This window comes from Schistocerca gregaria, chromosome 5, assembly GCF_023897955.1.
Source record: "Schistocerca gregaria isolate iqSchGreg1 chromosome 5, iqSchGreg1.2, whole genome shotgun sequence".
Taxonomy (NCBI): Eukaryota; Metazoa; Arthropoda; class Insecta; order Orthoptera; family Acrididae; genus Schistocerca; species Schistocerca gregaria.
Window position 1 is genome coordinate 410,465,106 of NC_064924.1, and position 13,065 is coordinate 410,478,170.

The window sequence follows — 13,065 nt, forward strand, 5'->3', positions numbered from 1 at the left end:
GTTGACCACTTTCAGTGGAAAGTTATTAAATATCCGCCTTATAGCGCCGGACTTAACCCCGAGATACTCCCTACTTTTCCAAAATTGATGGACTTATTGACACACATATATTTTACTCATTTTATTAATGTTGATAGCTACTGTTTCTTCAGCACATGAATCGTTTTGTTCATTCTTAAACCAGATTCTCCATTGATTCACTGTGAAACAGGTATGTTCTTTGTCGTTAAAAATTTTAACTTCAATATATACATGCTGTTTCCGTAAGAACGTGCAAAAATGTAGCACGAGATAGAGAATGCGCCACTGAATAATTTTATGTAGGGAACCTGGGTTCGGAGAAGCCAGCTTAACGAGGTATGGAAGTACACTATGTGATCAAAAGTATCCGAATACCCCCAAAAACATACGTTTTTCGTATTAGGTGCTTTGTGCTGATACCTACTGCCAGGTACTCCATATCAGCATCATTAGTCGTCATTAGACATCTTGAGAGAGCAGAATGCGGCTCCGTGGAACTCACTGACTTCGAACGTTGTCAGGTGACTGGGCGTCACTTGTATCATACGTCTGTACGCGAGATTTATACACTCCTAAGCATCCCTAGGTCCACTGTTACCAATGTGATAGTGAAGTTGTGACATGAAGGGACACATACAGCACAGAAGCGCAGAAGACGATCTCGTCTGTTGACTGAGAGACCACCGACAGTTGAAGAGGGTCGTAGTGTGTGATAGGCAGTCATCTATCCAGACTATCACACAGGTATTACAAACAGCATCAGGATCCACTGCAAGTACTATGGCAGTTAGGCGGGAGGTGAGAAAACTTTGATTTCATGGTCGAGTGGCTGCTCACAAGCCACACATCACACCGGTAAATGCCAAACGAGGCCTCGCTTGGTGTAAGGAGCAAACATTGGACAATTGAACAGTATAAAAACGTTGTGTGGAGTGATTATCACGGTACACAATGTGGCGATGCAATGGCAGGCTGTGGGTATGGCGAATGCCCGGTGAACGTTATCTGGCAGCGTGTGTAGTGCCAACAGTAAAATTCGGAGGCGGTGGTGTTATGGTGTGGTCGTGTTTTTCGTGGAGGGGCTTGCACCCCTTGCTGTTTTGCGTGGCACTATCACAGCACAGGTCTACATTGATGTTTTAAGCACCTTCTTGCATGCCACTGTTGAAGAGCAATTCGGGGATGGCAATTCCATCTTTCAACACGATCGAGCACCTGTTCATTTTGCACGGCATGTTGCGGAGTGGCTACACGACAATAACATCCCTGTAATGGACTGGCCTGCACAGCGTCCTGACCTGAATCCTATAGAACACCTTTGGAATGTGAAACTTCCTGGCAGATTAAAACTGTGTGCCCGACCGAGACTCGAACTCGGGACCTTTGCCTTTCGCGGGCAAGTGCTCTACCATCTCAGCTACCGAAGCACGACTCAAGCCCGGTCCTCACAGCTTTACTTCTCCCAGTATCTCGTCTCCTACCTTCCAAACTTCGTGTTAGGCATCACCGACTGACGTCAATATCTCTCCTCAGAGCATCACTCCGTGAAGACTGGGCTTCCATTCCCCATGAAACCTTCCAGCACCTGATTGACGTATGCCTGTGAGTGTGGAAGCTCTCATCAAAAATGAGGGTGGGCCAACACCATACTGAATTCCAGCATTACCGATGGAGGACGCCACAAACTTGTAGGTAATTTTCAGGCAGGTGACCGGATACTTTTGATCGCTTAGTGTAAATTTGTCTACCGCTTTGTCTAGCATCATTGTTTTCCAACTTATTTAAAACTAACACGGGCACATATTTACACTGCTGTGCTGTTTATTTACATTTACATTCTTTATTTCGTGAGGGAGACAAAGAGGACGAGCCTGATTACAGGTTTTGTTTACTTTTCCTGGTTTCTTTGTTATACGGTATTTACATTGTCCCATGACAGAACGTGCTATGATTCAATGACAGACCCATTCACTATGCTGTGCTTTTCAGATTTACAGTATAATAGGATGGAGCAGTACCGGTACCGTATTTCCCGGTCACTGGATTGGAAGCGGAAGTCCTATCCCCTGGCCTGAGAGGTTACCTGACCTTAATCCCCTTGATTATTTGCTCTTGGGATATCTAAATTCACTTGTGTATGAGACTCCAGTGGATACGGAGATGGAATTAGCTGCCAGAATTGTAGCTGCCTGTGATGTGATTCGAAACACACCAGGATATTTATACGGTGAGTCAGAATTTTGTTCGCTGATGTCACTCTTGCATTGAGGTTGATGCCCATCAGTTTCAGTACGTTCATTGTGTCAGTGATGTTAACTAATGTAAATAAAAAAGTACATATTGCTGTAATTTAATTCCTACTATCTCCTTAAGCGAACTTCCCGATCTCTACCTCAACTTGATCAGCAGAGCATCCTCTACGTCCTGTTAAACTTTCGCAGGCTCTTACAGAAACACCGTGTGTATTACTTAAGACCAAGATCACAATCATAGAAATTCTAATAAATACACAACATAATTAAGAAAATTGAAGCACACAGAAATGAAGGAGGAAATGAAATGGAACTTCAGGTGTAGAGAGAGGAAGTGATACTATTTCAGTAATTGCAAAATCGAATCAAATTTGCATAGAACATGGCAGTTTCGGCCCATTTATCGATATGACGCTGCACACACTCTGCCCTAGATGCATGGACTGATTCATCTAGGAAGGTTTTCGTAAAGCTGCTGTATTCTGATGCAATCTGAGCCACAACTGCTGTAACTGGTCCGTGATTCCTGGATACTGATAATGGGGCAGACTTGACATCCTGTCTGGTCTCACACGTATCCTGTCAGTGACAGAAGTCGGGATCTCTCTAGCTGTACCGGCCTAAGTGGCTGTGCGGTTCTAGGAGCTGCAGTCTGGAACCGAATGACCGCTACGGTTGCAGGTTCGAATCCTGCCTTGGGCGTGGATGTGTGTGATGTCCTTAGGTTAGTTAGGTTTAACTAGTTCTACGTTTTAGGAGACTAATGACCTCAGAAGTTGAGTCCCATAGTGCCCAGAGCCATTTGAACCATTTCTAGCCGTGGGAGAACCTCAACATAACGCAAACAGTTCAAAAGGACACCTGCCAGTTGTAGGCGAATGTTGTACTGTTGAAAAATGACACGGCCGCGTGGGGTATCCGCGTGGTCTGGGGCACCTTGTCACGGTCTGCGTGGCTACTCCCCGCCGGAGGTTCGAGTCCTCCCTCATGGATGGGTGTATGTGTTGTCCATAGCGTAAGTTAGTTTTTTAAGTTAGATTAAGTAGTGTGTACGCTTAGGGACCGATGACCTCTGCAGTTTGGTCCCATAAGATGTCACCACAATTTTTTAAAACTGACACCGCGATACTGTCACGTGAGAGGTAACACATAACATAGCAGGACGTCCATGACGGGGCACGGTGCCATCAGAGCAGCCTCAGTCACTACCAGCTGTCTATCACATCTGAAGTCATACCCGATGGCTCCCGGCACCATGAGGCCGGAAGTAACGCCACTCTCCAAAACATTGGACGAATGTGACATCATCCCATGTCACCGCCTTACTCACCGAGGATAATAATAACATAATGCGGCACTACTCGTCGGCAGTCCATGCTCCCGTACTACGAAAACAGAAATGGGTCAAATGGCTCTGAGCATTGTGGGACTTAACATCTGAGGTCATCAGTCCACATCAAACCTAACTAACCTAAGGACATCACACACATCCATGCCCGAGGCAGGATTCGAACCTGCAACCGTAGCAGCAGCGTGGTTGCCGGCAGCGGTGGTCTCGCGGTTCTAGGCGCGCAGTCCGGAACCGTGCGACTGTTACGGTCGCACGTTCGAATCCTGCCTCGGGCATGGATGTGTGTGATGTCCTTAGGTTAGTTAGGTTTAAGTAGTTCTAAGTTCTAGGGGACTGATGACCGCAGAAGTTGAGTCCCATAGTGCTCAGAGCCATTTGAACCATTTAGTAGTGCGGTTCACGACTGAAGCGCCTAGAACCACTCGGCCACAACGGCCGGCTCCCATGTCACGAAAGCACCTGACGACAGCCTACGGTGCCTTTAGCCCTGTTGCTGCTAGTCTGTGATGAATGGGGTGAGATCACACAGAAAGTTACATGTCGTTCATCAATTGTTCTAGGATGGCAGGCACAAATGTGAAGTGGTTACAAAGTGCTTGGCGCACAGTACGGTCATCCTCCATTGTGGTGGTCACACGTGGTCACACATTGATGACGAGTATACTTGTCCTCCATTTCCCATGCAGTCCAACACTGAGCCACTGTCACATCCAAATACGCGCAAATGCGTATGTTCCGTGATTCAACCAGCTGTTCAAATAGAGACCCACAGTCAGGCTCCTTTCAAACTCTGTCAGATACCCATAACGCAGTCTCACGAGTATGCATCATCTCCGTGTCCTTCACAGTGAGCACTCAGCATATATCCTAAGAGGCCTTAAACAACTCTAATCACGAACAACACTAATGCATACGGGTGGCAGTTCTATCTTTTACCCTTTTACGAAGAATTGCAACTCTTATCATTCTCATACCCGCCGATGGCGTCAGGCAGGTGGCAAAAATGGCTTCTGGACAGATCTTATATTTACTCAGTGGTTCTGTAGTGCAAGACAATGTATAGTTTACAAAATTGTCTGTCTCCTTGTAGGTTCAAATGACTCTGAGCACTATGGGACGCCGGCCGCTGTGGCCTTGCGGTTCTAGACGCTTCAGTCTGGAACCACGCGGCTGCTACGGCCGCAAGTTCGAATCCCGCCTCGGGCATGGATGTGTGTGTTGTCCTTAGGTTAGTTAGGTTAAAGTAATTCTAAGTCTAGGGAACTGATGACCTCAGATGTTAAGCCCCATAGTGCTAAGTGCCATTTGAACCATTTGAACCACTATGGGACTTAACATCTGAGGTCATCAGTCCCCTAGAACTTACAACTATTTAAACATAACTAACCTAAGAACATCACACACATACAAGCCCGAGGCAGAATTCGAACCTGCGGCCATAGCTCTCGTGCGGTTCCGGACTGAAGCGCCTGGAACCGTTCGGCCACACCGGCCGACTCTCCTTGTAGCTTCCTATACTTAAATGATAAAACTTTTGTAGTTAGCAACATTAACTATATACGCTGTGTAGTACAACAATTCTACCAGCAGAAAATGATACAAAATTTTGAAAATTTTACAGATGTCGAAGTTTATTTTGAATTATATAATAACCCGAAGTAAGTATTAGGAGCTGGAAGACTGTTTTACCAGCAGTAAGGGAGGAAAGTTGATGATGATGTTTGGTTTGTGTGGCGCTCAATTGCGCAGTCGTCAGAGCCTCTACTAAGTCCCAATTTTGACACAGTCTATCTAGCCACTTTCGCGAATGATGATGATGAAATCACGAGGACAACCAGGCCGGGAATCGAACCCGGGACCCCGCAATCCAGAGTCAGCGACTCCAGCCACTAGACCACGAGCTGCGGATGGGGAGGAAAGTAAGTAGTAGACATGCAACAGTAGACATCTGGGCACTCCTTGGGAGCAGTTTGTAACTTAAGTTAACCGTTTATAAGTAAAAGACATCAAATGAACTCCTTACTTTTTATTGATTAGAACAAATTACATATGTCGAAGGAGTTTCTGTAAAATAAGTATGCAAATTCATATACACTCCAGGAAATTGAAATAAGAACACCGTGAATTCATTGTCCCAGGAAGGGTAAACTTTATTGACACATTCCTGGGGTCAGATACATCACATGATCACACTGACAGAACCACAGGCACATAGACACAGGCAACAGAGCATGCACAATGTCGGCACTAGTACAGTGTATATCCACCTTTCGCAGCAATGCAGGCTGCTATTCTCCCATGGAGACGATCGTAGAGATGCTGGATGTAGTCCTGTGGAACGGCTTGCCATGCCATTTCCACCTGGCGCCTCAGTTGGACCAGCATTCGTGCTGGACGTGCAGACCGCGTGAGACGACGCTTCATCCAGTCCTAAACATGCTCAATGGGGGACAGATCCGGAGATCTTGCTGGCCAGGGTAGTTGACTTACACCTTCTAGAGCACGTTGGGTGGCACGGGATACATACGGACGTGCATTGTCCTGTTGGAGCAGCAAGTTCCCTTGCCGGTCTAGGAATGGTAGAACGATGGGTTCGATGACGGTTTGGATGTACCGTGCACTATTCAGTGTCCCCTCGACGATCACCAGAGGTGTACGGCCAGTGTAGGAGATCGCTCCCCACACCATGATGCCGGGTGTTGGCCCTGTGTGCCTCTGTCGTATGCAGTCCTGATTGTGGCGCTCACCTGCACGGCGCCAAACACGCATACGACCATCATTGGCACCAAGGCAGAAGCGACTCTCATCGCTGAAGACGACACGTCTCCATTCGTCCCTCCATTCACGCCTGTCGCGACACCACTGGAGGCGGGCTGCACGATGTTGGGGCGTGAGTGGAAGACGGCCTAACGGTGTGCGGGACCGTAGCCCAGCTTCATGGATACGGTTGCGAATGGTCCTCGCCGATACCCCAGGAGCAACAGTGTCCCTAATTTGCTGGGAAGTGGCGGTGCGGTCCCCTACGGCACTGCGTAGGATTCTACGGTCTTGGCGTGCATCCGTGCGTCGCTGCGGTCTGGTCCCAGGTCGACGGGCACGTGCACCTTCCGCCGACCACTGGTGACAACATCGATGTACTGTGGAGACCTCACGCCCCACGTGTTGAGCAATTCGGCGGTACGTCCACCCGGCCTCCCGCATGCCCACTATACGCCCTCGCTCAAACGTCAACTGCACATACGGTTCATGTCCACGCTGTCGCGGCATGCTACCAGTGTTAAAGACTGCGATGGAGCGCCGTATGCCACGGCAAACTGGCTGACACTGACGGCGGCGGTGCACAAATGCTGCGCAGCTAGCGCCATTCGACGGCCAACACCGCGGTTCCTGGTGTGTCCGCTGTGCCGTGCGTGTGATCATTGCTTGTACAGCCCTCTCGCAGAGTCCGGAGCAAGTATGGTGGGTCTGACACACCGGTGTCAATGTGTTCTTTTTTCCATTTCCAGGAGTGTAGTATACAAAAGGATGGAATGGAGGAACGTGAGCGGTCAGTGTGTTAGACTCCAGAAGCTTGCTGGATCCAGGACCGTGGGTTGGCGACGTTGGCGTAGACGCCAGGGTAGTCGGCCTCGGCGCAGCCGACACCGAAGGAGACGATGCCCACCTGGGTGGAGCCGGACACCAGAGGACCGCCGCTGTCTCCTCCGCACGAGTCCTTTCCACCTCCGTTCACTCCTGCGCAGATCATGCGGCTGGTGATGCCGCCGTAAGCGCGGTTGCACGAGTTCCGGTCCACGATCTGGACGGTGACCGCCTGCAGAGTGTTGGCTGCGCTGCCGTCCTCGGACGTCAGACCCCAGCCGGTCACTGTGGCAGAGGTCCCAGCAGAGGGCTCCGACGAGGTCAGGCTTACGGCTTGCACGTTGGTGCCGAAGCTGAAGGCGTTGGAGACTTGCACCACGCAGACGTCGTAATCGTAGTCCCCGTAGTCCGCGTGGATGTAGCCGGTTGCTGCACTGTGGACGGTACCACCGCTACCTCTGGTAGAGGTGCCAGAACGAAGCTGCATTTGGCCTACGGCGAATCCATCCACACAGTGGGCTGCGGAGAGCGCCCAGGTGTTGCTGATGATGGAGGCGCCGCACATGTAGTTGGCGTAGTTTGGTGTTACAATCAGTGACTGCGTTATACAGATCACTGAAGAATTACTATGGTATCTCTTACAAAATATCATGTATGCACAACAGAACACATAGTTTACGCCTTGTAGACACTGAGTAGGGTTGTCTATGCAGTGTGCTTTGCTCATTGCGCATGTGACTAACATCAAACCGAAACAGTCACGTAGTCTATGTACTAGGGTGAGTCAAAAGAAAACCTTAAATTTGCAATAACAAATCGAAATTTAGTGCCGTTATGGTTCAAATGGCTCTGGGCACTATGCGACTTAACTTCTGAGGTCATCAGTCGCCTAGAACTTAGAACTAATTAAACCTAACTAACCTAAGGACATCACACGCATCCATGCTCGAGGCAGGATTCGGACCTGCGACCGTAGCGGTCGCTCGGTTCCAGACTCCAGCGCCTAGAACCGCACGGCCACTCCGGCCGGCAGCGCCGTTATCCTGTAACTTGGTAAGCGTGCTACAAACAGCGTGCAGAATGGCCTGTAGGTGGCAGCATAGTGCAGATGCACACATACCGTCGCAGTATCAGTATAAAGATGCCCCAACCCACTTGCGATTTGCGCCAGGAAAGAACAGCGTTCTGTTATTCGGTTTTTGCTTAGTGAAGGTGTGAAACCTATTGAAATTCATCGACGAATGAAGGTTCAGTACGGTGATGTATTTTTGTCACAGCAGCAAGTCACAGCTTTGTACCACTTCTTCACAATAAATAATATTCAAAAAAATATTTAAGGGTTTCATTTGACTCACCCTCGTACTAGGTGATTCAAAAGTGATGGCCCACGCGACAAAACCTATATTGGTGATTCAATAGACTTGGCCCATAGAACAAAGTCGTATTCAGGGATATGACAGGGACGATCATTAGCAGAAAAAATGTCAAGTAAACATGTGCCCTAAATGGCATACTTTAAGAGCTATGAGTACTCCATATTTGATATTGTGAAAGAGATCTCTTCTACTGCAAGCTCTTTGCTTTCCGTATTTAGGGAAGTAGTAGTACGGGCGAAAACAAGAAAAAAAGTCTATAAGACATGGGCTGTGTAGTGCACACCTTAAGAGTTATGAGGACTTGTTTGTCTTCACTATTGTGAAGCACGTGTCTTTTACTCAACAAGTGCTCGTAGTATGCACTTTACAGACAACGTTTACTGGACTTTTTTTTCTTGTTCTCTCACTGTCGAAAGCAATAAGCACGTGTTCGTCTTCGCTACTGTGAAACACATATCTTCTATAGAGGACATGGTGTAAAAAAGATCTGAGGATGGTCATTAAGGACTGAAACCGGTCATCGTCTAAAGAACTGATATTGTCATCAAAGACTAGAATAAAAAACATTTTACAGTTTTGGATCACTGTTTGCAAACGCGACTATGTAGCAGTTGGTGATCCATTCAAGTGATTCCCAAGACCGACAGCGCTTAGCTCCGGTGATCTCACGGGAATTGGTGTTAACGCTGCGGCAGAGCCGTTGGCACAGTATGATACAGTCTGTTGTAAAACTCAGAATGCTTCAGAAAACAGAGGATATACAGGGTGTTACAAAAAGGTAGGGCCAAACTTTCAGGAAACATTCCTCACATACAAATAAAGAAAACATGTTATGTGGACATGTGTCCGGAAACGCTTAATTTCCATGTTAGAGCTCATTTTACTTTCTCAGTATGTACTGTACTTCCTCGATTCACCGCCAATTGGCCCAATTGAAGGAAGGTAATGTTGACTTCGGTGCTTGTATTGACATGTGACTCGTTGTCTACAGTACTAGCATCAAGCACATTAGTACGTAGCATCAACAGGTTAGTGTTCATCACGAACGTGGTTTTGCAGTCAGTGCAATGTTTACAAATGCGGAGTTGGCAGATGCCCATTTGTTGTATGGATGAGCACGGGGCAATAGCCGTGGCGCGGTACGTTTGTATCGAGACAGATTTCCAGAACGAAGGTGTGCCGACAGGAAGACGTTCGAAGCAATTGATCGGCGTCTTAGGGAGCACGGAACATTCCAGCCTATGACTCGCGACTGGGAAAGACCTAGAACGACGAGGGACTTAACATCTGAGGTAATCAGTCCCCTAGAACTTAGTACTACTTAAACCTAACTAACCTAAGGACATCACACACATCCATGCCCGAGGCAGGATTCGAACCTACGACCGTAGCGGTCGCGCGGTTCCAGACTGAAGCGCCTAGAACCGCTCGGCCACCTCGGCCGGCCTGAAAGTTTGGTTGTACCTTTTTGTAACAGCCTGTATAATAAGTTTTGTCATAGTTTTGATGATAATAGAAAGAGCTGGTTTTGGGTTTGGATTTCGTCCTATATCGTGGACAGACGTCATCTGCATGGCATACTACAATAGAAGTACATGGATAACAGATTAAGGAGAGGTAGCAAGCTGTGCCTCCTGCACTAGGACTCACATGGTGAAGTAGAGCTGCCACGGATACTGGGAGATGCTGACAGAGGAACCACCGACGATCCGACCATCCAGCCGAGGCCTCCAGGGCTTTCTCCCCTGGATGGGCTTCACCAGGGGAGAAGTAGCGGCGCCACAGAGCGCCACCGCCAACAGTACGACCAAACTCCACGATGGACGTATGGTTTGTGGAGGCTCTAAGGCGATCTAATGTTGCCAGACTGAATTTGTCATCGTCATCGTCGCCGTACTGTTCGTGTTTGTTCTGAGACTAGACCATGACACAATTGTGACTTCCTTTGTCTCCTTGGCGCCATTGTATGGACGCACCGATGTCGATAAGTTAGGTCTGTCAAAATCCCATGTAGGGGATGTATTTCGTCGACATATGGGGGCCCCAGAACTACGCCGATGGAGGCGGTTATTGGCGTCGTAGCTGTACACACAATTGACTTGCAGATAGGAGAGAAGATGCTGTACACTAGTTGCAGAGAGGAAACATGGGAAAGGTTGTAGAAAGTGTGGGTGAAACATTTCACTGGTGGCAAGGTTTAAACAGATGGATGGATGCTTTACGTTTGCGGTACAACAAGCAACGGGTATTCTCTGTCTTTCGAACTGATTTATTTTGAGCATCGACACTAAAAACCTAGAAATTTTAGTGTGTTTTCTACGACGTATACGTGCTCATGCGTTACTCTATAGACTTTATTTTTTTGTTTTAAGGACACTTGGTACAGGACGTAACTGTTAGTAATATCTAAGTATCACTGTGGGCCCCAGTGTACAGTGTTCATGAAGTTTAAATTAACTTTTAGTTGTTTTAATACATGGGGCCTTCAATAAATACCGCAACCCATTTTTTTCTCGACTAATTTCGGGTGAAAAAAATGCAGAGTTTGTTGCGGAACATAGTGGAATATTCCCGCTTCAGCCCCTTTAGTTCAACTTCAGCCCCTATAGTTTAATGAAATTTCAGTAGGTGCCTGCGCAACACGTAACTTTCAAAACAGTGTCTGTAAAGGAGGTGATACCAAGAGAAGAGTTGTCACTGAGATCCTTTTGAGAACCAGAGTATCTCACATATTCATAGGCGCCACCAGAATGTCTACAGAGACCTCGTAGTGAACAAAGTCACGGTGAGTCGTTGGGCTAGGCTGCCGGCCACACCACCTCTCCTCCGAGAAAGTATCTAACAACCGCGCTCTCAGCCGTTGATGTCCTCCCTCACGGTGCAACAATCAACTCAGAAGTGTATTGTGCTTACCTGAGGATAGCACAATACACATCTGAGTTGATCGTTGCACCATGAGGAAACTGAAGGAACGACTCCAGCACGCCCGTCGCCACAAAAATGCAAACGAACTTCTCCCTCTCCATGACAACGCAAGGCCTCAAACACGTCTGCGCACGCGAGAGCAACTAACGAATCTTTAATGGACTGTTCTACGTCATCCACCCAACAGCCCGGATCTCGCACATTCCGACTTCCATCTGTCTGCCGCGGGAAGCAGTGCGTCGATAAAGAGGAGGTTATTGGTGCAGCAAGACCTTGGCTCCGAAGACGACCGGTACAGTGGTACCATGAGGGCATACAGTAAGGCGCATAAGGCCGTCGCATTGAACAGAGATTATGTTGAAAAATTGTGTTTTGTAGCAAAAAGAGTGGGAAATAATATGTTGGATCGGAATCCTCAATAAAACCAATCCGCTTTAGAAAAAAAGATGTGCTGTTTCACTTACCGTACGCCCTCGTACAAACGTTTCATCTCGGCTGCAGTAATTTGTAGTAATTTGTAATTTCATTAGCCTAGCATTCATTTATTTTGAACTTTCGGGAAGTCTGATGCCGTTATTTTACTTACTGAGCTGAACCAGTCAGACGCAACCAATTCCTCCAGACGATGTAAGCTGTAGACCATAGTTTTGTTGCGTTCCAGTTCAGTGCAGTTCAAGAGATAGTTATTGTGTTATTGAGTTATGTCGCAGCGTTGCAAAAATTTTATTAGATGTGAAAGTGCCACTTATGTTTTAATTTGAAACTGGCATTCAATAAATGTGATTAATGTAAGACCTATGAACGAAAATCACTATTGTCGCATGAATATAACCCCATTGCAACACCAAACGTGGTGTCACCTGACCATGCCTTCTGGTGATGTAACAACACCAGACGACGTGATCCTTTTAACAAGTGACTCATACAGCACACGCGGAAACCGTATCTCTTGCCCTGGTCGACAAACTTACATCGAAAATGAAGTGCGCAGCACTTTTGTTAAAGAGATGATTTATTTTTCGTTTTGTCGATTTCAGGCTCAATTCCCTCACAGAGGCCCAAAAAGAATCTGTCCTGTTTACGCAGGCTCAAGTCATTTCAAAAGCAAGCAGTCAATGTTGACAGGCATCTCCATGCTGGGACGTAAACCGGCGTCTAGCTCACGAAAATGCGGCTCTTCGTGTTGGTACATGATTCGTAGGGAATGTTCTTAAGCCTTCATTATTTTTTGAATGTTGAGGGGTGCTTAACCAACTGACTGTTATTTTCATAATAAATAATTACATCCATTAGGTTGCGAAATAATTGTTACTATTCGTTTACAAGAAAGTAAGTGATTGTACAACATGTTCCATGGTTTTTGGGTAACACAGTGTCATAAAGGTTAAACACTTCGCATTATATGAGTGGAATTACACTCCTGGAAATGGAAAAAAGAACACATTGACACCGGTGTGTCAGACCCACCATACTTGCTCCGGACACTGCGAGAGGGCTTTACAAGCAACGATCACACGCACGGCACAGCGGACACACCAGGAACCGCGGTGTTGGCCGT

The 13,065-nt window shown here is 47.3% G+C and overlaps 1 protein-coding gene across 1 annotated transcript; it reads right to left on the bottom strand.

Moving 5' to 3' along the window:
• Window positions 1–7,180: 7,180 nt before the first annotated feature.
• Window positions 7,181–11,997, bottom strand: LOC126273364 (trypsin alpha-3-like). The gene is made up of 3 exons (XM_049976913.1): window positions 11,972–11,997; window positions 10,235–10,394; window positions 7,181–7,783 (listed from the first exon to the last, which is right to left on the bottom strand). The coding sequence occupies exons 1-3, from the start codon at window positions 11,995–11,997 to the stop codon at window positions 7,181–7,183; spliced, it is 789 nt and encodes a 262-aa protein (XP_049832870.1).
• Window positions 11,998–13,065: the final 1,068 nt, after the last annotated feature.